Here is a 26,207-nt window from a genome sequence, read left to right as displayed (position 1 = left end):
TTTTTGTGCCAATACCATGCTACATTGTTACTGTAGTTCTGTAATATAATTTAAGGTCAGGTATTGTGATATCTCCTAATTCCCTTTTCTCACTAAGGACTGCTTTGGCTATTCTAGAACTCTTTTGTTTTTCCAAATGAATTTCATGACTGCTTTTTCTATTTCTATGAAGAATGTTATTAGAATTTTTATAGGAGTTGTTATTAAATCTGTATAACACTTTTGGTAGTATACCCATTTTGATTATATAAATTCTGCCTAACCAAGAACATGGGAGATGGTTTCATCTTCTAAGGTCTTCTTCAATTTCTTTCTTTAGTGTTCTGTACTTTTCATTGTAGAGGTCTTTCACCTCTTTTGTTAGATTGATTCCCAAGTATTTTTTTTTAAGGCTGTTGTGAATGGAATAGTTTTACTAATTTTTCTTTCAGTGGATTCATGATTGGTGTATAGGAATGCTACTGTTTTATGGGGTGTTGATTTTGTATCCTGCTACACTGATAAATTCATTTATGAGTTCTAGAACATTTCTGGTAGTTTTTTTTTAGGTCTTCTATATATAGATTAATGTCACCAGCAAATAGGGATAGTTTGAGTTCTTCTTTTCCTATTTGAATCCTGTTTTTCCCTCCTAATTGTTCTGGTAAGGATTTCAAGGACTATGTTGAATGAAAGTGGTGAAAGAGGGCATCCCTATCTTGTTCCAGTTTTTAGAGGTCTTTGGTTTAGCATATATAGTTTTTAGAATGTTGAGGTATATTCCTACTATCCCTGTTTGTTTGCTGTTGTTTTGTTTTGTTTTTTGATGTTTTGAACATAAAGGAGTGTTGTATTTTGTCAGATGCTTTTTCTGCATCCATTGAGATAATCATATGATTCTTGTCTTTAAATCTATTGATGTGAGGAATTACATTTATTGACTTCCGTATGCTGAACCAATTTTGCATCCCTGGAATGAAACCCACTTGGTCATGGTACACTATCTTTTTAGTATGTTTTTGTATGTGGTTTGCCAGAATTTTCTTAAGAATTTTTGCATCTATGTTTATTAGGGATATTGGTCTGAAGTTTTCTTTCCTTGCTATGTCTTTGGTTTGGGTGTCAGGGTGATACTAACTTCATAGAATGAGTTTAGAAGGGTTCCCTCCTTTTCTATTTCTTGTAATAATTTGAAAAGGATTGGTGTTCATTCTTCTTTGAAGGTCTGGTAGCACTTGGCTGAGAATCCATTTGGTCGTGTGAGCTTCTCTTTTTTGGTAGGCTTTTGACAGCATCTTCAATTTCATTGCTTGAAATTATAATAAATTTCACTTCTGCATAATTTTCACTTTTTCTGCATAAATTTCACTTCTGCTGCTGACATTATTATCAACATTTTTTAATCACCAAGCACACTCAAGGTTCTTCAGCTGGTGTTGAGGATACTAAAAGTTGGTAAGGTCAGTTTCTACCTTTAAGGAATTTCTAATGTACATCATGGAAGGATGATAAACAAACAAACAAAAAAAAAAACCTGACAAGAGCAAAAATGGTAGGCCCTAGATGCATGGTACAAAAGTCAGGAGCCACAGGGATTTAAATGTACAACAGAAGGAGAAGTCTTACAAAGAAGGTAGGATGTAAGGTGAGCTTCACATGGAGCGTTTGAGTAAAACCCGCAGAAGAGATGTAGAAAACCTTTCAGGATGGGGTTTTTGCAGAAATGAAGGCACATTAAGAACCTCACACATCATGGTGATGATCACATATAGGCCAACATGAGTGGTGGGAAAGAATTATGTGGGATATAAGGTTGCAATGGCAAAAGGCAAACAAATACAAACACTACCATTCAACTCCAAAATGTAGCCTTTCAATCGTAGAAGGAATCAGGAAATAAAAGTGACAGGAAGAAATAGTGAATAAATCTGACTCATATTCGCAAATAAGGCAACAGGATCGTCCCCATCACTAGCCAGGCTATCTGATAATGCACGTGATTGAAGCCCTTTCTCCCCTGACTGTGAGTCCCTAAAAGAAGGTCTCTGTGCCCTGCTCAGCAGATTATATACCTGGCATGGAGCTAATGCACATGGAGTGACCTCAGGAATAAATGCCAACATCAATAATTTATGTCTATTTTAAGCTATCTATTCATAGGATGGTAAAAATTCAGAAACCATCACTATTGATAACAAAACTATGTGGATGAATCTCCAGGATTTAACTCTAATCCTTAGTAAAAAAAAGCCAATTTCAAAAGGTTACACTCTGTATTATTTCACTTTTATAACACTCTCAAAATGACAAAACTGAGATAAAGAACAGTCAGCTGTTGTAAAGGACAGGGATGCTAAGTGTTTGTGTGTGTACATGAAAGGTCTTTGTAGTGTCAGAGCAGTTCTGAATCTTCACTGGGATGGTGGTTACCTGAAGCTTTACAGGGATAAACTGCCACAGATTCCCCCACCCCCACACACAGATAAATAAATAACATAAAAACTGCACAAGGTGAGTAGTCTAGTTCAGTGGTCTACGTAAGAGTATTATACCAGTGTTGAATTCCTGATTTTGATATTGTACTGGTTATGTAATATGCCACCACTAGGGAAAGTCAGGGGAAAGTTTCGAAAGGTTCTAACTCATTAATTTTGCAACAACTTGTGAGTCAAAAATTATTTTAAAATAAAAGTTTTTAAAAATTGGGCAAACAACTTTTCAGAAATCAAGAACTCTTAGACAAAACTAGGTTCTATTTAAAATGTCTAATTCAAATTTATTTTTAAAGTCAATAACGTGTAAAATGAGAAATTATTAATTTTAAAGCTCTTAAAATAAAATTGTAAAATTGAGGAACTCTAAATAATTGGTAATCCCTAGAAGTATTTTTGTTAACACCAAGGCACTTAACTACTTCTTAATTATTTTTAAGACACTGGTTGATGCCATAGCTTACCTCTTTCAGTTATGTTAACTAATATTGAAGATGCCGATCGCCCCAGAGGATTGCGAGCATTCAGAGTAAAATTATATATTTCTTGATTTGGAAGCATTTGGAAGAGTAACTGATAGTTTTCATTTGTAAGTGCTTCAACTCTTTTAAATTTAACATATTTTCCTGAAAAACTATAAATTAAAAGAGATAAATATTGCAGGAAAAAAATGAATAAGCAAGTTTCTAATAATTATTCTTTACATAAAGTTTATTTTTCTAATTAAGGATATATTATACACTCAGAGAAGCTGTGTATACTATAGGAAATAATTGGCCAAATAACCCAGGAAAAAACTGATCACATCTGGGGGTCCTTCCATCTAGACTTTAAGAGACATGACATTGAACCTATATGTGGTTATGCTACAGTTTTTACAGTACATACAATTTTATATGGCATATTCAGTTTCATATCTTGCTCACAATAGGAATAAAACAGAACACTTCCCTATGTCACATCCACCAGATGACATCCTACCATTACCTTTCAAATAAAGTGTAACTGGTATTTCGAGGGCCCACCAATGCTGTCGGTCTTCCTGGATTCCAGCTACATATAATTTCTTTTAAATCATGTGTCTCACAGTTCAGATTTTGGGGACTATCAGGTGGATCTAACAGAAAGAGGAAAAAAAGTATTACATACAATTACATATATTTTTTTTGCTGAAAATGTAATGTTCTATAATATGTTAATGACATTGTGCGCACTATTTCCTTAAAAAATAAATAATTTACTATTTTCATTTTACAACTGAACAATACAGGAATCTTCATCCTGCTGTAACATGAGAAATGATGGATTAAGGTAAACCAAAAAGTGCCTCTTCATTCAGAAATTCCCAACAAAATCATCACTTTTTTCCTTAAGTCCTATTTCAGAGTTTACCAAAATTCTCAAAGAAATATGTATCCAACAAGTTAGGAAAAATTAAATTATCATCATTTATCATCTGTATATTGTGAACTGAAAAGAAGTACTAAGTACATTAAAAGTCACCCTAAGTCATGTTATAAAAATTGTTCTCCCGGTTTTGCTGGGGCAGGACTAGAAAAGGAAAAAAGGCAGTTTTGTTTGTTTTGTGAGAATGTTACAGTGATAAATGAAAATGCTATAGTCTGACATTAGGTATTACAGAAATGGATATTTCTATAATTGTGTTTAACTGGTATTTCCTATTGTCACTTTAGGTGAAAGTATTTTTAAAAAACAACTACCTATTGTAAAAATATTCTGTAAAATAATTTTATTTTTTAAAAAACCAAAATTTTAAAAGTTTTTTAGTTTATTAACCTAAATTAGAAAAATTTACATATTTTTCATAGAGATAAGAATAAAGTCCTTTGATGACATTTTAACATCAAGAGGACTAATGAGTGTTTATTGAGAGTTTAACAATTGAATACTGACATCTATTCCAAAAGTTGTTTTAAGTGTAAGGTCAAACTTTCAACAACTTAATCACACACCAAAAATCTAGAATGTATTTAAAATGATATTCTAGTATTTAGTATATATATTAAGTTGAAATACTAAAAATTCAAATAATGTAACTAAAAAGAAACAGAAGGAAAGACAGAAGGAGTAAATTTATAAAAGAATCAAATGCAGTTAGGTAAAAGTATTTTTATATACCAGCAAACATAAAATGAAAACTTAAAAACAAAGCTACTTCTAGTAACAGCAGAATACATCAAGCATATAGAAATAAATTTAGCAAAAGATATAAGATTTAATATCACTAAGATAAATCAATATAGAGATACCATGTTCATGATTTAGAAAACTCAATGTTGTAAAAATTAAAATTCTCCTTAATTAATCTATATATTCAATGTAATTCCAATAAAAATTCTAGCAGTTTTTGATTGTCTATGTGTGTTCATGGGGACTTTAACAAGATGATTATAAAATTCTTTTTAATAAATTTGGGTTAAAAGGCAATCCATAGGGGAAAGAAAATAACTAAATCTTGATCCCTAATTTACAACAAAACCTGCTCTGGTAGGTTTTGCAGGGCTACCCCAGAGGGAAATGCTACAACTGGCTCTGAGCTGGCAAATACCACACAATATTTCAACCATCAGATGTTATAAATGAAGGTTAAATTATGAACTAAAAGGGCTTATTAAGGTAAAAGATTAAAACGATGTCTGAAATAACACCAGTGGAAAGTGGAAAGAGTACATATTCTCATCTTTTTAAAGTTTCAACCTTTCATTCATACTTTTAAGTGTACAGCTCACTTTTTGTTATCTCTTATCAAGCAATTTCACTGCATTTATCAAAGGTTCTCATCCTAGACACCAAGATCATTCATTAGAAATGTTGCAAGTAATTCCTAAAGTTCCCTTGGAAAAGAAAGTAGAATTTTATAAAAATTATATCTGGATAGAACCTCAGTTTCCCTGGAATTTCAAAATGTACTACTGGGAAGATAAAAAGAGAGTAAGGCTCACCACGAATTGAAAAATGCACCTAATCTTGCTGTTCCCTTGGGACTCTACATCAGCATCCGAATGTGATTTGTCACAAAATTCATAAAAGAGTAAAAGAAATATCACTAAGCAGTCTAAAGAATCATCATAAAATCTGCTCAATCCATTTCACAACTTTATTCATGAGACCTTACATGAAACTCAAGGATTGATTATTCCAAATGCAGGAAAAAAAGGAATTGCTTCTGGAGGTGAAGCCACAGGGAGGAAGCAGAAAAATCCCTAAAGTCAAAACTAAGAATTCCGAACACACAACCCAAGCCACTTAGGTAGGATAGTCCACCACCACAACTTCTAGAAATATAGAATTTTAGATTGTAGGAGCAAGCATGTCACTAACAGTAACTCTGAATGACAGGACACAACATGGCGATCCTATCCGATGGCCACTCTGTTCTCCTCAAACATGTTATTTAAAAATTAGAGAAGCATTGAGAATGTAGCTCAGTGGTAAAGTGTTTTCCTAACAATGAATAGGGATTGGATTTAATCCCCAGCTTGCAAAAATACCAAATAAATAAAAATAAAAAGAGAAGACATGTTCTGTTATTATAAGATTTTGTGTCAAATCCTAGTTTTAAAATTTATGTACTTAAAAGGGTTAGACTTGAATTGGTGGAAAATTAACTTACATAATTCCTAAGCAATGTAGGATTAAGAACTACTATATACTGAGGACCCCTGAATCAACAAAGCTGCTAAGAAGTTAAACATTAGCAGTTAGTTATTTCACATCTTACTGCAAAATCTACATGTTAAATATAAATAGTTCTAGAGGAAACAAACTTAGAAAATGCTTTAAAACAGGCAAGAATTCTAGGGATTTTGTAAATTGTTAATATTAAAGAACAAAGAAGTAAGAGCAAAACAGAATCATCTTGTACAAAAGGAATTAAGGCCTCCCAGAGGACCAAAACAAGTTAATGGAAAGTCTCTCTTTAATACTATATACTTACATCCTGCAAAAACAACTGTTCCAAACATGTTGTCTTCTGTCGTGAAAACCACATTTGTTCCACTATTTGCAGAAGCAGAAATATTATGGATCTCAATTGCAACATTTCCTCCATCGAGACGGATAAGGGGACAGTTTTTATGACCAATCTGTGCTACTAAGACTTTCTCTTGACTGACACAACAAAATGTTATGTCTGAGCCTACAAGTATCACTTTGTCTTGGGGGAAAACCTTCGTCTGAGAATCAGGAATCCCTAGAAAAAACAAAAGGAATTCAATATTTTAGATATACTTTTTATATATAGTCTCTATATTAAAATTTTTCCCAAGATGATTTTTTAAATAGCCCACTATATGCAGAACATATTTGTTAGGTATTCTGGAATAATGCTGGCCAAAATATAAATTCTATCATGCAGGTTTGAAAGGAGCAAGACATATACAAGGATAGAATAAAACTGTGGTTTTCTTCACTTATGAAAGGATAGTGGTTGAAGACGGAAGTGGACCAAGGCCAATGTCTAAGTCACAGGTTAATGTTTAATTAAATTAAAAGTTCAGATTCATTGGGTTTATATACATACACAATAAATGCACACCCCCCTCCCAAATCACTAACTCCATTCCTTTGAAATTACTCTCTGTATTTAGGGCAGATTTCTTACTTTCCATCAGCCTGAACATGATCAAATATTCCACATCCTAAAATTATTTTTTCTTTAATTCCAGCTCTGTAGGTTAAAGCCATACCACTCCCTCAAGTAGCCAGTCTATTCTCCTTTCTCACTCTACTAGAGTCTGGCTTCTACCCCACAGTTCTAATAGATGGCTCAGTGGCCTCACTGTTCAATCCAATGGTCTCAGTCATCTTTTTCCTTCAACTTCCAGGGTATCTGGTATGCTGTCTAAAGTTTTCCTTCTCAAATTCCCTCTTCTTAGGCTCCTTAACACTGTACTTTTCTGGGCTACTGTGCTTTTCTTAATCCTCTGGCTCCTGGCCTTCCTCTGTCCCAGACGCAAGAACTCTAAAGGATGTGTCCCTGGTCCCCATTATCTTTCCCTAAATCATCTTAATTTCACATCACATATGTGTTGATGATTCCCCAACAGGCCTCCCCAGCTGCACCAACCCATCTGGATGTTGAACTTATCTTTCCAATTGCCTGTGAGGCCCTGATACCCAGATGCTTCAGTGCCTCAAGCTCAACATATTAAAAACAAATTTTTCTTTCCCAACTAATTTGTTTATACATTTTCTGTGTCAGTGAATGGTACCGTGAGCCACTCAGCTGCCCCAAACCAATTTTGCCTCTTCAGTGTTTTCACACCTTTCCCCCTTTTCTTTTCTAAACCCCAGTGTCCCAGATTACATTTTCATTGTCTTTTGTTCAACTGCCCCAATTTCTCCTTATTTACTTACTTTCCTGGCTCTGATTCATTTCTCCATATTGTCACTAGAATGGTCTACCCACAATGATTACCACCTCTCTTCAGGACTTTATTTTACTGTTAATAAAATTTCTGGCCCTGTTCTATCTTAATGACATTCAACCTATGCATGAATTTGATGTACAGATGATTTTTGGTATGCTTGCAGTTTCCCTTGTTCCCTACAATAACTAGCAGCCTGCATGGATCTGTTCTGTGGACCAAAGATTGGGAACCATTTCTTAAAAATATAGACTTTGATCTCATTTCCACCAACATACAATTTTTATTCTTCAATGCCTATGTTGGTGACTTTCAAATATTAATATTTATCTGATCACTTTAAAAGAATTTCCTAATAATTTTAAAGTAGATTCATGGAATCTATCTCAGACTTTTCCAATCTAGATCTCCTGGGATGTCAGGATTGGAAGCTCCCCAAATGAACCTCCTGAAGCCACTGGGGTTCAAAGAACTGAATTCGTAAACTAAACCTTACCCTTGAGAAATCTAATGCATTTCAAACAAATTTTCAAATACGAGCTTACAAGAGATGTTCTTCACTGGGCTCCAGTCACTCCAGTCTTTGCGACCAGAGAAAAGAGGATAGTCAATGTAGCATCTAATTCCCACATGATGAGTAGCACACTCCAAAGGCATGTCCGAGGTCCAGCTCCAGTGACGAATGACATCTTTACCACTTAGAGTTGTGTTGTATGTTACCTGGACAGAAATACAAGCAAAACTGTACTGCCAAGGACTGATATGTTCTGCTTTCCTTAGGATCAGAACAACACCATCGATTGTATATAATAACCATCTAATAAGAAAGTAAGTGGTCTTTTTGTAAAACTTTCAGTTTTCTGTAAGGCACAAAAGGAAAATATGAGTAACAATAACCATTATTGTTACTGTTATTGTTAGTGAATAATCATTATTCATTTAACTAAAGATCTACTGGAAGAATATTAGGAATTCCAGTTAAAAGTAGATTTTCCTTTGTTTTACCTCTTGAAATATTTCTAAAATAAGAGAAAACAGACTTTTTTTAAAAAAAAGTGATAGATGTACAATGACACACCCATACACAGACACACACACACAAGAAAAGAAAACGTAGTAACACCCTAAAATTTTGGAAGCTGGAAAGCAGATAGATGATGGCAACTGACTTAGAAGACCTAAGAGAGCTAAATATTAAGTCTCAAGGAGGACTACCTTTGTTCACTCTGGCAGCAGAAGAGAGATTTATGTTCTGGAAAAGTAGAACAGAATACTTCTTGACTGAGGGATCTTGGAAGACTTGAGATTGGGGAATGCCATACCAAAAATGGGACTGCTAAACTGTGCCTGCCTCATTGTCCCTATTCAGTTCCCAGGATACTGACAGCCAGATGAAGACTCACCATTTGTTTAGAAGTCTAAACAAATCTGTGTGGGTATATGAACAGATTAAGATAAAATAGCTAAAATAATAGTAGGAGTTTGCCATCAAGCTAGCTCACCCTATTACCCAATATGTCAGTGAGTCCGCTATAAGCAAAGCAAAGTTCCAAACAAAAATTTTTTTGAGCAGTTGTGGCAGCACACACCTTAATTAATCCTAGTGATTTGGGAGGCTGATGTAGGAAGACTGCAAGTTCAAGCCCAGCCTCAGCAACTTTATGAGGCCCTAAGTAACTTACCAAGATGCCTTCTCAAAAAAATAAAAAGAGCTGGATATGTGGCTCAGTGGTTAAGTGCCTCTGGGTTCAATCCCCAGGACTCTTCCCCCCAAAAATGGTGTGGTTTTTTTTGAGTCTTCACATAAATATGAGCAGCAACCAGGGTGCCTATCAAAATACAAACAATTCTAATATGAAAGTTAAAAATCAAAACAAAGAGAAATAGTAACCTGAACAAACAGTATGGGCAAAAAAAAAAATCAAATCACTTACATCCTCAGAGATAAGAAAAGATACTCTACCCATGAAATAAAAACAGAATTCACTGCGGGCAGGGAGATCAGATTCTTTGACAAAAGCCATCTCTTACAAATTAAAAATGTATTATTAGAAATTTAATAGCAGTGTTGCAAGAAAAAGTTTAGGAAAAGTTTTTTCAGAAAATGAAGCAAAAAACAGATGGAAAACAGGAAAGTAAGACAATTAAATCAGCCTGGAAGGTCCAATTTCTAAAAATGTAAGTTCCAAGGAAAAAAAAAAGGAGAAACCAAAGAAAAAGAAATCAAAGCAATAAAACAAGAAAAGCTCCCAAGTTGACAAATTAGACTAAAAGGGGCCCAAGGAGTGTAGAGCATAATTAATGAAGACGCATCCTTAAGAAGAAACAAGGGAACAATGCCTCCAAAATCTTGACAAAATTATTCAACCTATAATTCTATACCTAGAAAAGCTAACAATCACACATGAATGCAGACTAAACACATTTCAGAAATACCAATGTTTCTATCTTGTATCATTTTAAACTCTTGATAGTAATATATGAAAGTTCTAATTGTCCTGCATCTTCTCAATTATAGTAATGGACAGACTTTTTAAGCTTTTTGAAAGCTAAATTAAGAAGATAAATTATATCTGCAAGCTAGTTAGTACAGACAACAGGAAGTATCTACAACAGCAAATAGATACTAAAATATATGCTTTTACCAATATGCAGAAATAAGAGACAGACAGGAAATGAAGGAAAAAGAGGATCCATAACAAGAAAACGGTATAAAGAACAATCCAGATGATGTTGGAGACCCTTGCCTCATAGCTTTCTAACGAATGAGCTGAGAGATGCCATGTTCTGACTTCACTGCATTATGGGTATCACTTCAAACCTAGGGTTGCCTATAGGAGCTGAGGCTGCTGGAGCCCTGTGACACGTCTGGCCACCAGCCTCAGTTATACTCTGTGCTATACATCAACAGTGTCTACATGAGCCCTTAGGTGAAAAACACTGGAAATCCAGTTAGAGATGCTCAGACAGATTTATGCACAAACATAAACTGACAAAATCCCTGGCATATTTAAAAGTTTCAAGATTTACACCACCTGGAGAGAACTGAGGATTGAATTAATTAATCTAAGAAACACAACTAAAAAAAAAAAAAAGACAAGTTCTATTTTAAAAAAAAGAGACTGCAAATTGTGTTTGTATAACCATAACAAAATAAATATTATTCTAACAAAAATTACAACAGAACCATATTGGAAGAAGTTGGCAAACTGAGGGGAAGGGGATAAAAAGAGAGAGGCAGAGAAGAGACAGAATGTGAGAATGTAACTGAGGTGGAAGGTGAGAGGACTGAATTTTCATCTTCCTTGTGGCAGTTAATAAAACATTGCTCAATACTAAAATAAAAACAACAAATAAATAAAAAATAAATATCATGTTACCCGGAGAAAAATAATCAATGAATCAGTTAAAAAAGTAGAAATTTTAAAAAGTACACGTATAAATACATGAACTGGCGTGAACATACTTTATATACAAAGATACGAAAAATTGTGCTCTATGTGTGTAAAAAGAATTGTAATGCATTACACTGTCGTGTATTTTAAAAAATAAAATCAATTAAATAAAAAGTAGAAATAGTTTCTCTCCAGGAAAAGCCAAGGGGAATGTGTGGGAGGGGTGGCTGGCCGCCAGGCATCCCTCCAGCCTGCCCTGGTCCTCTGTGGCAGGCTTCCCGGCTGTGCACAGAGGCGACAGGTAGTTAAGTGCCTTCAATGAAACACTAATGCCCAGGGTTCTTGATTTTTAAACTATTACAAAATGACAACATTTGGGGTGTGGTTGTGGCTAAGTGGTAGAGAGCGCTTGCCTAGCATGTGTGAGGTGCTGTGTTCAATCCTCAGCACCACATAAATAAATAATAATAATAAATAAAATACAGGTATTGTGTCCATTTGTAATTAAAAATATTTTTTAAATGACAGCATTCATTTTGGAGCACATTATGATGCTATTTTTTTGTGGTAGCAATTCTGACTTAAATAATGATATCAGTAACACATTATTATAAATAAAAATGTCACATATCTACTATGGACCTACCTGGGCATTTTTCCTCTTTTACTTCACTATTTTAAATTAATTTGTTCTGTCCTCATATTCTGGCCTTTGCTATTATTTTCTCATGCAAACATTTCTCCCTAAATTAGGGAAATTTTGCTTCCTTATTATGGCCAACTTGTTGTGTGTCTTGTGGTAATGAGTTGCACCAATTTAGAACAGAAGAGTTCCTTCATCTATGTTTGATTTCACTCACACTTCAAAGAGCATCCTTCTTATTCAAGTATCCACATAGCAGCTGTCACACTTTTCATAACTATTCTTAATTGCCTCTTAGGTTAAGAGCCAATTAATTGTAGATCATTAAAAAAACATTCATAAACAGGATTAAAAATAGAAAAAAGCATGTTCTAAATATATAATTTCAGGTTTTGGTAAATTCAGGTTGATTTATTTTTCAACAATTATTATATGGCCAGATATGTTCAAAACATTCATCTTTATTCCATAAAGATAAAAAAACAGACTGAATTACAAGCATACTATCCTTTTGTTTATGAAAAGATAGTATATTAAAGCAGCTAGACAGGAAGGAGCAGATGAAGATACTGTTTATTGTGTTCAAGTGGAAGCATCACACTTGATCAAGGGAGTATTCTTCCCTTAATTTCCTGAACTTTTTATACTGGTAATACAAGTGATTTATGAATCATAGAATATGGTTTTTAACAAATGCTGAAATAAATCTGCTCTATTTCCTTAATAATGTAAAAAAACCAATGGTACCACCAATAAATTGATACCACCTTAAAAATGCTTTAAAAAATCATTCCGTTTCCTTAACATCATAAGAAAAAAACTATTTTTGTTTAAACTTACTAATTTTACAAGCTCCATACTCTCTTTACGTAGAATTTTAATTTCCCAGATGACATTCGAGTGATGTGGAAAAACAGAGCCCTTGTCATTCCACATGAGGTGTAACGTAGATGTTGAAAAATCAGCAGACAAACTCAAGATCTCGGGAGTGTCTGGAACTAAGGCTTTAAAAAAAGGGAAACAGAAGAGAAAACTGAATAAATAACCAATGATTTTTAATATTATACTTCTATTAATCAACAATTTTTAATTATATTCCTCCTAGATAAAAAGTAATCAAGAATTAAAAATTTGTGGAGGTCAGTGGTAGAGTGCCTGCCTTTCATGAGGGAGACTCTGGGTTCCACGCCCAGCACCATTTAAAAAAAAAAAAAACAGATAAATAGATCAAGAAATGTGGTGTATATACACAATGGAATATTTCTCAGCCTTAAAGAAGAAAGAAAGGATGGCATTTATCAGGGATGGAACTGGAGACTACCAAGCTAAGTGAAATATGCCAATCCCCAAAACCAAAGGCTGAATATTCTCTGACATGTGGATACTAACACATGTAAGGTGGAGAGGGAGAGAAGAGTTCATTAGATTAGACTAAGGGGAATGAAGGAAAGGGAGAAGATATGGGAATAGGAAAGACAGTAGATGAATTAGACATAACTTTCCTGTGTTTTTATATGAAAATATGACCAGTGTAACTCCACATCATGTACAACCACAAGAATGGGATCCTAATTAGAATAAGTTATACTCTGTGTATGTATAATATGTCAAAATACACTCTACTAACATGTATATCTAAAAGGAATAAATAAAAAAGTATATATTAAAAAAAAAGTCCTTCCTTCGTGTGGCAGTAGATAAGGCCTAAGAAGAGACAAAATATAGGGAGCTCACTTTGAGAAAGCTCTCTGCATGTTTTCTCGCTGTCTTCTCACTCATCTTCCAGGGTCAGAGTCCACCGTGTAGGGGATGCTCACAGAATTTGATGAGCCATTCCCAGTCATGGATATCACTCAATAGCAGGAAGGCTGGCACAATGACCAAGGCACTGAGATAAGCAGGCAATGGGTTACAGTGCAGAAGCGCAGGGCGTGGGTTGGCCAAATAAAAGAAAGGTTGGTGCTTTAGCAATTATATGCCACATTCTGCCAGGGTCTGAGACAAGAGTGATATGGTAGTCCATGAGGAGGCCATTGGAGAAATCTGGCTAGAGTAACAGACCTATTGGTTACAGTGACAAATATGGAAACAAAAGGAAAAAATCTGTTGGGCATTTCAAAGAAATGCTTGGATCATAGAAATGAAGATTTGCTCTAATAAGAAAAAGAAATAATCAAGATTTCACTCAAGGTTCCAAGAAAGACAAAAGGAATCAGGAACTATTGTGAAGAAACACAGAAGACCAGCTATGGCTGACAAAGTGTCCAGGAAGAAGAGGCATGGGCAGAGAACTCTGCAAACACTGGGGCTAGAAGAGTAGACTCAGAAACACAAACACACAGACATGTAACAACCAGAGCTCAACATAGGGGCTGCTGATAGACAATTATACCTTCAAGGAACCAGACACACCCACAAGGACACATAGGAGATGATCTAGAAGCAAAGGAAACCAGAAAAAATCTAGGATCACTGAGCCAAAAAGACACAGGTAGGCCAAATAAAAGTTCACACTGGAGGACCAGAGCAAAGAGCCACAAGCTCTCTGCTCAATTGCAGAAGGTAAAGAGACAGTGTGCTCAAGACCTGGGGTGTGCATCATGTGCTGAAAAGAGATAGTAGAAAGAGTAATGCATCTGGAAAATCTTCACATTTTCCTACTCTTAAGGAATGGGTAATTATGGGAACTTCTGGATCAGTGGAAAACAAGATATGAGTGTGTCCTGTGCCATGAAATGCAGGCTGTCAGATGTGAGCAGCAGAGAGTCTTAGGTTCTCTTGCACGTTTCTTCCTCAAACGACAGTAAGATGAAAGTACACTGGAAGAAACCCAGAGGTGTGTCCTTTCTTACCTCACTTTAGTCATTCCCTGTGAAGTTCAAGGGCCAATAAATAGTCACTGCAAGTGCCAAACTGCAGGAGAGTACATGGTTAGGGTAGCTCAGTGTGGTGAATATTAAATATACAAATCATTATAAATTAATCAGTTCTGGAACTTAAAAATAAGTTTACTAAATTTTGCATTACAGGGTGCTCTACACTGGATCTGTATTAAATGTGTACGGCTCTACAAGACCTACAACATGTGACTTTAAAGTCTAAACTATACAACAAAGTCAACAGTGGGGGTGCTTTGTAGGAAAAGCTTGAAGTGGGAAGGTGTCTGTGAAAAAGAAAAAGTGTGCAGGGAGAAGCAAGAAGTTTAACTTAGTGCCAGATGAGGGAAAGTTCAGGTGCCAGCATGACCAGAGAACAAGAGGCTTGCAGGAGCACACTCTTCTTCCAGAGGCTAGAGACGTCACAATGCAGTGACTTAAATAGTATGAAACATTCGATTATTATTTAGCTGAGGCAAGGCTAATCCATTAAAATGCTTCCCTCCGGGCTGGGGTTGTAGCTTAGTGGTAAAAGAGCACTTGCCTCACGTGTAAGGTACTGAGTTTGATCCTCAGCACCACATAAAAATAAATAAATAAATAAATAAAGATATTTTGTCTGTCTATAGCTTAAAAAAATTATTTAAAAAATGCTCCCCTCCCTAAAAAGTCCACATAACTTACACTTTAGTAGAGTAAGGGAGGCTTCAAAACACAAGTCATATTCAATATTTCAAGCTAAATGATAACAGCCATGATTACAAATGGAAGAATTTAAAATCCCACTATTCCTTTCCTTTTTTCATAGCAGACATGGAAGTTTCCCCTAAGCTCCCAATGAATTGTCATCTGCATTTCTGTAGAGCTAAAATAGGCATTTGATGACAATTTTAACTTGTTTTCTAGAAACTCAGAACTTTTATACAGAAAGAAATTTAATGAAAGTCTTATTTATTGTTAAAAGCTAGAACAGCTTACTTACAACCTACATGGTCTGTCTTCCTTAGAACATTAGGAGACAAGAGTCTTCCTAGATTTTTTTTTTTAGGATCCACATTTATCCTGCTCAGAGTGACCCAAATTTTCAGATTATTTTAAGAAAAGCGACACCAGAAGTCTTACAAAGTCTTTTTTATCCTTTCCCTTGGGAAATACAAAATTTATTCTATGGATATGAGTGTTCATAAAACCTTGCTTGCTTAGTAAGCAAACTTTTGAAACCATCTTTACACCTGGAGAAAACTTAATTTCTCATGCTTTCATTTAGCAGCAAATAATCTAGATCCTCTAATGACCAGCTACATGACCATTTCTAGAAAACAAGTTAAAATTGTCATCACATTCAACAGGTGCTCAAAGTTTTGCTGATGCACGGCTATTGTCTGAACTCCCCTCCAAACTCTTGAAACTTAACCCACAAGGGGAAAGGTGCTATGAGGAGGGGCCTCTGGGAAGTGAAAGTCACAAGGGCTCTGCCTTTGCCTTATAAGAAACGCCCAAGGGAGCTTGTTCACCCCTTCCCACGCCATCTATAAGGAACATGTCCTCACCAGACACCAAATCTACAAATACCTTGATCTTGAACATCCCAGAAGCCGGATCTATAAAGAAATTTCTGACGTTCACACATTATCTGGTCTAAGGTATTTTGTTACATCAGGCCAAACAGACCAAGACACGCATCTACTTCTCCAGCTTATGTTTGTCTAATTTGCTTTTAAATTTTCTTATCCCAATACCATTATTCTAACTATCATTGGGCCCATTATTATTATTATTTATTAAATTATTATTATTTATTAAAGTGCCACTAATAAATTACATGATATGTAAGAAACAATGAACTACCGATCGACTGTGTCACCTATAACCTGTCTTGATTTACTTTTTTAACCTTTTCTAATTACCACTACCACCATCAAGAGGCTTCCAAGATGAGGACTTTGGTTACTTCTGAAATAACCACAATCTGGATTATTTAAATTTTTTAAATCCTAGGGATTTTTAAAAAATCTAGAGTAGACAGGTTCCTCATACTTGACTACAAAATAATTTCAGATGGATGAAAGATTTAAATCAAACATGTCAGCAAAACCCAAAACCCCCAAATAGCAAACAATCCTACCATATTAAAAAGGAAAACTTATGGTATGAAAAACATCATATTTTTAAAATTTTTAAATCAGAAAAAAATCTGCAGCAAATACGGCAATTAACAAATAATACAGGGAGAGCTCTGTGAACTAGTGAGGAAAATGGTGACAAATGCTACGGAAAAGTTGTAACTGACAGTTCAGAAAATAATATAACTGACAAATTCTTCTTTAATTAATCACAGAATCAAAGAAACAACAGTGATATAATTTGGGGTCACTAGATTAGATTGGCAAAAATAAATGCCCTGCTAAGGATGTGGGGAAACAGGCATACTTCTAAGTTTGTGGGAATGCAAAGAAGTATAATGTTTTTGGAACAATCTGACAAAGACTATCAAGAGTCTTACAAAAGGGGCTATCTTTAATCCAGCATTCCTGATCCTAGTAAATCAGAGAAATTCACAAACATACACACACAAAAGATGTTCACTGAAACTCATGGTAGAGCACTCGCCTAATATGCGTGAGGCACTGGGTTCAATCCTCAGCACCACATAAAAATAAACAAAGATGTTGTGTTCATCACTAAAAATAATATTTTTAAAAAACATTAGTAATAACACTAATAAACCGGAAACAAAAATCAATGTTGATAACAGAGCTCTTTAAGTAATTATGCCACGTCCATCTGATGGAACACTATGCAGGCATTAACAACAACATGGGTTTACAGAAATAACTTGGAACTCTATTAAATGTCTATGTTAAGCAGACTATAAATCAATACAAACCTGTTACATGTACACGCACAGAAAATGTATTTAAGTGTTAAAAGTGTTTCTCTGGGTATTGAGGTCATGGCTGACCTACCGAAAATATTCCCAACTGTTGAAAGAAAATAATACATGATTCATCTCTCTTACCTTAAGGGATGGCTTAAGTGGCACTTTATGTGGACAACACTTCAACCAGAAAACAGGAAAGACTCTAAGTACTTGGACAGCATATTTGTTCTTATTCTTTCAAAACCTATGCTCTTTCTGACATAGATCATTCCATACATACATCCATTCCACAATACTAGACGAATCACCAAACTGTTTTCTTTCTCACTTCAACGTCAGTCAACCTTACAAGACTCATCACAGTACCATTAAAAGACTCCTTGGAATATCATGATGCTGCTCATGATGCTGCTGTTCCACCACAGCTGTCAGGACCTGCCAAACCCACTTGCCCCCATTAAGAGACAGGAATACTCAGGATTTTAAAGTCTGTTGCACAGCAAACTGTCCATCTCTCTCAGCCTGAATTTATTTTGCAAACGGGGATGTCTTTAATCCAGCATTCCTGATCCTAGTACCAATCTGCTGGTAGCATATGTCCGAGACACTGAATCAATAAGCTTGTAACAAATGCCTGCTTCCAGACAGCAGTCTTGGTATAGAAGACAAAGTCCCTATCCTCATGGACCCTATTTCCTTGTAGAGGAGACACATGATAAATACCTAATTACACAATGGAATATTAACTGAACTGAGAAAAAACACCACAAAGAAGCACAGCCTGCCCAAGGATATGCGAAGAAAGGAATGGAGTCTCCAGTGGGATGGTCTAAGATGAGTCTAGAGCAAGGTGCATTTGAGACATGCCAGGGGATGTATAGGAATCAAGAGCAAAGGAAGCCAAGGAAAAGGTACTGCACTGAGGGAAGGACCTTCAGTTCTGGGGTCTACTCTGTTGGACTAGAAGGTAAGTATGCTTCCTTCCTGATCCTAGCTGTGCTCTATAATTCTCAGCAAGGTTGCTGCACAAGTCAAAGTATTAGCCTAAGAAATGAAATTCGCAGAACCAAAAAGTGTCTGTCAATGACAAAGCACCACAGTACCAACAAAGGTCCCATTCTACTTTAAAATCAATCTTCTTTTCAAATACTTACAAACATTTTTTTCATTTAATATGAATTTGCTCATAGAACTCTGCAGATCATGTAGAGAATTTATTTTTATTTCATGATCACCAGGTGAAAGAGCTGAGATTCTAATGTTTGTTTTCTCTAATCGATAACAAGAACGGGGCCTGCAATAAAAGAAACATTTTTAATTAGATTTAATTAGTAGTTCCATTTTCAAAAAAACAGTGAAAAATACCTTATGTTCTTTGGTGTTCAAATATACTTGATTGTGCCACATTTTAATACTGAAAAATGAGGGATTGATAGCAATTTTATCAGGAAAAATAACCAGGCTGCACCAGAAAGTGCAGTGAATAAGCACAGATGACTTCTTCAAATCTCACCCTGACCTGCCTCTTGGGGCCTCACCTACTGCATGCTCTACCCTCTTAAGCACCCAGCCCTTGAGACCAGACCAGCCAGTACCACCTTCGAAGACTGAGCGCAACAGAGGTCAACGAATGAAGTAAAACTGCCCACCTCACCTGCCCACTCCTCAGGCCTGGCTTCTGGGTTGCTTTGAACAAGACTTCCTCATTGGTGCTGCCTTCAAAATGCTTTCAGTGCCCCCGATATTCCTTGGGGGTCCCCCTTCCATGACCTTCACATCCTCAGGTAACTTCCGTTGGCACAGAACCCACACAGCAGTCACTATCTGTTTACTGTGAGCTCACAGGGAGCCAGAACTGAACCTCTCAGCATGCTATTTACTGAACTATTCAGGATTTCCCTTTCCTGGACTCACAGGACTGTCATCTCTGACTCTGCAGTAAGGCTTGGCTATGTGGCTTTAATTGGCCAGAGAAGCCTGGTGAAATTCACATCTGTCATTTCTAGAAGAAAGCTTTAAAAGTTAGGCCTTGTCCCCTCTGTTCTCCCATCACCAACCTGGGGTTCTTAGAAAGAATCTCAGGGTAGACATCCCAGCCCATACCCAGTAGAAATAAAACACAGCAGAAAATAATAACTCTGTATTTTCCTGAGGAATTAAGAATTGCAAGTTGTATCTGCAACATAATTTAGCTCATTTTGATTGGTGAATTACTCCAAAGCTTAGCAGAATGCTCAACAAATACACACAAAATGGGGAAAACCTTGATTGTATTTAAATACACATTTACATCCATTTATAGGAGAACTACTCATTAGCAAAGTGAGACTAGAGAAGGCTTGTTGGAACTCCATTGGCACTGTTAACAACTCAGAATCCTGCTGGGATTGTGTGGGTACCCCACGGGCCTCATTCCAAGCACAAGAGCTCATCTACTCTAACATTACTTAAGAGGGTAATATGGTATAACAGAGCCTGCCTCCACTTCCCATGGTCCACCTCTCCCTTTTCCTCAGTAACCCATACCCAGTGTTTATTGGGATGCTGCCATTCAGCTAGGAGAGCTACTTCCTAGCCTCCTGGAGAACTCAGCCATCTGACTGGGTTCTGGCCAATGAGATGTAGGCAGAGGTACTCTGTGGGACTTGTTGTAAGTCTCTTCAAGAATTATGTGCTCCTTATTCTTGCATGCTTCTTGGAATAAGACACAGGTTGCTCCTAAAGCATCACCTTGAACCGTGAGTTCCATAAACCAGACAGCAAAGTGGCACAGCAAAGAGGGATTGAGTTTCAATGGCCACAAACAACTATGCCAGTTCTACACTGTACGCATTTTTCACAAGAGTAACTGCTAGTGTATTGAGCCACTATGACTGACATTTTCTATTAGGCACAAACTTAAACCTGTATAGCTAGACACTGGTTTGGGGTAGACTAGTAAGACTTCCCATAGCAGATCATCACACGGCAGATATGCTCCATAATTGCTATTGATTTAAGAAAAGAATCCAACTTTTGGCTAGAAGGGTTTGTTTCTATCTTTATCAACATCAGATTCAAAATTTTTAAGAAACTTCATTTAAATATCATTTAAAAATACCCAGAATGAAACTTGTATGTTCTAAAATGAAAGATGAAGAACCGGTAAGTTGTACTTATAAATTAATCTAAGTATTTCCATTACCTGTCTTCAATGCAAACTTCATAAACAGTACCATGGCCGGCTCCAAGGGGTGCTTTCCAAGAACAGTCCCACTCTTGCAAATTGTTAGTTACACACTTCAAATCACGAAGTGCCCCTGGAGAAGGAGAAAAACGACACATGTACATGGGCACACACAACACAGAACATGCTTAGTAACTCAGCTACATTGAGTTACTGTCAATTTTAAACTCAAGCAAATGGGTTTGCAGAAGGCACATGTTCTCTGTAAGGGACAACTGTGCAGACGTGGGTGGGCACAGGTTTCAGGTTTCTTTTGAAGCTTTGGTGAAAAAAAAAATGGGAACACTAAAAGACAATACAAGTGGACCAACTTCTAGACAATTTGGGGGTTAGATCAATATCAAAAATTCTACTTCCAGGAAACTATGAGAAATTGAGGAAGCAACTGAATACAGTGTAGATTCGATGCTGGGACCAAGAGATGGACTTGGGGCATTCTAGTACTCCTTGAATGTCCAAAAACCACACTGAAAAAAATAAAATAAAATCTTGGTAAAAAAAGACGTGGCTCCCAAGTCCACAGATGCAGCACCTAAACATCTGGACCCGGCTACTTCACTGGTACCAGATAGCCATCCTCTCCAGGAACCCCATAACCAATCTTCAGATGGTGGCAAAGAATGTTAATTTTAAACAGTAATGAAATCATATGAGCCTCTGAAAAATCCTTTTATGTACAGGTTTAATTAAACAACTGAAAAATAACAACTCAAGATTATAATCCTAAAAGCACCTACTCACATCTATACAATAACATTACATCATGGAATACGTGAACATTAAACGATGATAAAGATCACCCCATAGAAAAATGAAAAGAAAGGAAGAAGGTATGAGAGAGAGAGAGAGAGGAAAAGGGAAGAAAGGGGAAGGGTATGTGTGGGAGGACTATACAGTAAAAAATGGTATTCCACCCCTGACTACAGAGTTCTCTCATAAATTTTTTTCTTGTTTTTGTATGTACTTGGCATGACAGTCACTATAAAATAAATTATAAAGCTATATAAAACAAAAAACATATTAGAAGTGCTCACTTTAGAAATAAACAGTAATCATCATAATACAGTTATTTTATCAATGACCTTAGGGAAAAAGATCTCTGCTTAATTATGGGAATAATATAAAAATGAAGCTATGAGGCAGCAGGATAATAATGTTCTTCATAGAAACATGCTGGGTAATACCTATATAAACATTCTTTTTTTTTTTTGAGAAGGGTCTCACTAAGTTGCTTAGGCCCAAGGTGCTGAGGCTGGCCTTGAACATGTGATCCTCCTGCCTCAACCCCTTAAGTTACTGGGATTATAAGCATGTGCCACCAGGCCCAGCTACATCAACACTTTTAATATACTTCAACAGGATACCAATAACATATGAAATGTACTTAGATTTCATTTTATAACATTCTTTAAAAAGTAAAATTAGGGAGAGAAGACAGAGCAGAGTTGGCAGGGTGGGACCAGGAGGGGCTGACAGCAGAGGCACCCGGGATGTTCCTGGGTGCTGGGCCTGTGCCTGCCTTGATGGAGCTAGTAGGTAATCACTGCACACACTGTCAAAACTCAAAGAACTGTGTCCTAAAAGAATGAATATTATTGCATCTAAAAATCTAAGCCACTAAAAATCTAAGGGATCAACAAAGACACAAGACTGCTTCATGGCCAAAATTTAAATTAAAATGCAGTTTGTTCATTCTCTAAAAGTCTAGTTTACTTACCCTTTTTCTGGCTATTTACTTCATTCATTAGATATAAAAGAATAAATGTGGATAAGAGCCACTGGAAACTTGAAGTCATCCTCATTCTTCTATTGTCTACCACCTGGGACAGATGTCTCCAACTCAAGTAAATATCCATGGTCCATGCAATCTAGCCCTGGATTAGGAGAGGAATTTCAAAAGGTTGTTCAGGTTGTTCCGAAACACCTCACATAGTACACACAAGCACTGCAAATGGCACTGACTGCACTTTGACAGCAGAGCAGACTCAGGCTGCCCTGGCCCCAGGAAACATCAACTGGATATACAGCTGTTGCTTCAGGCACACACCATAGGGTCAACTTCCACATGATGCGCATCCTGTTCAAGATTATAACTCAGCACATGTATATCAACTCTCAACTCCAATAGTATTAAAATAGAGAAAAGCAGTTCTTAAAATTGAAGTTTTGACAATTTCAAATGATACACAGATTCACTGATTGTGTGATGCTAACCTCTATGCCTCAGTTTCCTCACTTGCAAAATGGGAATGACAACTATTTTCTAAGTTTGTTATGAGGACTGAGTAATTAAATATGTGTAGAACACTTGGAATCATGCCATTTACAAGGTCAGAGTTGTATGTTACTTTGCATATTGTGTGAGGCATAGAGAAAAGATAAAAAGCAAGGATGGTTAATAGATTTGGTGGTTAAACAACAACGGTCAGCTGGACAGTGCCATTTAAATCCACCCTGGGTGCATAAAGATCAGGGCAGTGAGATATGAGGTTGGAACATAAAGATTCAAAGATCCGTTTACAGAAATCGAAAAACTTAATCCCCCCCACACACACACACACACAAGGACAGCGAACACAGACTAGGTGCTTTCCATATGGAACATCCAGGAATTCCCCAGAGGAAAGCTGTTCCCACGCCTTTCTAGAGTGAAACCTGTCTGCTCACAAGTACTCCCAATGTACTGAAAACTTCTGTCTGACCTAATATTGCTTAATCTCATAACACAGAAAACCAAAGATGACAAAACATAGATGCAAAGTCTAAAATACTAAAAAGAAACTCAGGAAAAACAGAATAACCAAAAGGAAAATAAAAATTACTCCCAGAAGAAAGAGAGATAATGCAGAAAATAGGAAAACTTAGAAGAACAAAGAAAATCAAGCTGGGTGTAGCAGCATGCTCCCATAACCCATTAATCATGAGGTTGAAACAGGAGGACTGCAAATTTGAGGGCAGCCTGAGCAATTTATCATGATAGTACCTTGAAATTAAATAAATAACTATTCAGGATGTAGTTCAGTGATGAAACACTTATGAAGCCCTGGGTTCAATCTCCAGTACTGGGGGAAAAAGAAAAAAAAGGAGAACAAAACCTCTAAACAGTACACTCAGAGCAAACATGGCATAGCCATAAAAACAAGAAGAGCATGTGATGAAAAAGGAACAGTCAGACTTAAAAAATTACACTCAAATACATTGGCTTTTATTCAAAAAAGTTTAAATACAAGATGAAAAACATCAAACAAATGTTTTACTGAACAAATTGTCAAGAAAAAATGGTGAACATAAATAAAAATTTTGAGAATATTATTGAGAAGGGAAATGAGAAACAAAGACTTGATAAAGGAAATCAGATCTAACATCTAAATAAGTGGAACCCCATGAGAGAACTTCAAAAACATACTCCTTAGTGAAAGTAAATGAATGTTCCCCTTGTGCCTATTGTTAAGTACTGTCAAAAAGCCAGGAAATGAATCCCAAACAGTTTAAGTAATTATGACATACAAGCACACATTTTGAAAATGTCTAGTTATTTTCTGTGAATGAAAAACTTCCTAGTCAAGTCCAGTGCCACCAAGCTTACTTATTAGAATGAAAATATATTCATGGAATGTCTAAAACACCAATTTGCTGAAGTTATATAACTACACAGCTGTACAGGAATAACTTACTAAAGGAGTACAAACAACCCCTAAAACTCAAACCCTGACTAAAGTAATCATGAACTATGCTCACTGACAGGTTAAACATTATCTTGAAATGAAACAAAACCTTACTACAAATTCACAGTTATTCTGGAAAGAGATGCCTGCCCTATTGCAATGCCAGGAAGAAGTGGCATGAGGGGGCAGAGAGAGGCAGTGAGGAAGCACTCAGGACCAGGTGCTGCCAGGCTTAGACTCTAATCTTGGCTCCATTACTAATTAGCAGAATGACTGGGGGTAAATCACTTAATCCCTCGGGGCCTGAGCCTGAGGCACTGCAGCACAGAGGAAGCTCTACTCAGGATCCACATAGGAGACTTCCCAAAGTTAAGATGTAATATTCCACACTCCCGCTGGTAGGCTACAAGCTTGCAAATGGCGACTGGCTAGCCAGCAGTGACCACCCACAAGGAGCCTCCCAGGAAGTCTGGGAGCAGCATTAGGATGGGGTGCTTAGCAATAGAGGTACCAATGGCAGTGTCACCAAAATCTGCTCAACTTAGAATAGGCAGGGTAATAAAGAAGACTTCTTTTATGAGAACATTGACTTACAAAATTTTGAGCAAGTAATTGGGGGAAAATAGTATTATGCTTATGATAGATCTGGCTTACCTACCAAGGTAAACTTGCAAATGGACTTATTTGAGGGTCAGAACAATATATGAACAAAATTTTCCAATGTACTTTCAGGGAGAAAAAAAAGAAAAAGAAAAATTATGCTTGGGCTGGGGTTGTGGCTCAGTGGTAGAGTGCTCGCCTGGCATGCATTAGGCACTGGGTTCAATCCTCAGCACCACATAGAAATAAAATAAAGACACTGTGTACACCAATATCTTAAAAAAAAAAATGCTTGGGAAACAGCTTACTTCTGATAGAAACACAATCAGAATTTACTTTTACTCCCACTAATGCTTTATTCCTTAGAGAACAAATCTGTACAGAATCCTAACTTTCAAAATTAGGATAGCTTCCCTTTGACAGCGCAACAGATGTCAATGCAAATGCCTAGGGTCAAAACAGGCAGGACAGACCTCAGCCTACCTGAGTCTAAGGCAGTAACCACAGGCCTTATTCTGCCAAATCTTCTTATTTTTTACTGCAAGAAGATCGGAGACTTTCCAGAAAATGCTGAAATTCTTAAAATGTAGCAGCCAATTCATTTCTAAAGGCCAACAAAATACACCTTCAGACTGTGCCTGCCTGAGGGCCACTAGATTGCTTCCTATGAATGTGATTATTTCAAAGGATTAAAAAAATTGCCAGTAAACTCTTCTGTTTAAGAAAGTGATCACGCAGAATCCACTTATACAATTGCGACATGGGGGTTTTTGTTTCTTCACATGCAAGCCGACCTCCACCTTGGGCATCACGACAGCCCAGCAGAACCCAAGGCTGGCCCCAGGGGGAAGAGCTCCCATCCTGTCAATGCGTGACCCCTCAGCTGCGTGTCCCTCCCATGAGGGTGGTGGGTGCATCATATACCCAAACATGCTTTTCCCTTAGCTCCGAGCACTCGCGTTTCAGTACACCTGGATTTTTGGACATTTCTCCTGAGGAAAATTGAGACAAGTAAAACTAAAGCCAGAAATTATAGCCCCAGTATATTTTGTTTAGTCTA

The 26,207-nt window shown here is 36.6% G+C and overlaps 1 protein-coding gene across 1 annotated transcript in view; it reads right to left on the bottom strand.

The window, feature by feature from the left end:
• Lifr (LIF receptor subunit alpha) overlaps positions 1–26,207 on the bottom strand; it is a 72,890-nt gene that overhangs the window by 23,767 nt on the left and 22,916 nt on the right. Inside the window, exons 2-9 of the mRNA XM_046422243.1 lie at positions 22,600–22,756; positions 20,841–20,955; positions 18,811–18,950; positions 12,740–12,903; positions 8,407–8,581; positions 6,430–6,684; positions 3,459–3,588; positions 2,936–3,105 (exon numbers count right to left, since the gene is read on the bottom strand). Of these exons, the coding sequence (XP_046278199.1) occupies positions 2,936–3,105; positions 3,459–3,588; positions 6,430–6,684; positions 8,407–8,581; positions 12,740–12,903; positions 18,811–18,950; positions 20,841–20,955; positions 22,600–22,738 (1,288 nt within the window). The 5' untranslated portion in view covers positions 22,739–22,756. The remainder of the gene's footprint in view (positions 1–2,935; positions 3,106–3,458; positions 3,589–6,429; positions 6,685–8,406; positions 8,582–12,739; positions 12,904–18,810; positions 18,951–20,840; positions 20,956–22,599; positions 22,757–26,207) is intronic.

The sequence above is a fragment of the Marmota monax genome, unplaced genomic scaffold (assembly GCF_021218885.2).
Source record: "Marmota monax isolate L192 unplaced genomic scaffold, Marmota_monax_Labrador192_F-V1.1 WCK01_AAM20220418_F8-fsc00077, whole genome shotgun sequence".
Classification (NCBI taxonomy): domain Eukaryota; kingdom Metazoa; phylum Chordata; class Mammalia; order Rodentia; family Sciuridae; genus Marmota; species Marmota monax.
Note: the sequence above shows the minus strand (reverse complement) of the source record. Positions and strands in the feature narration are given on the sequence as shown.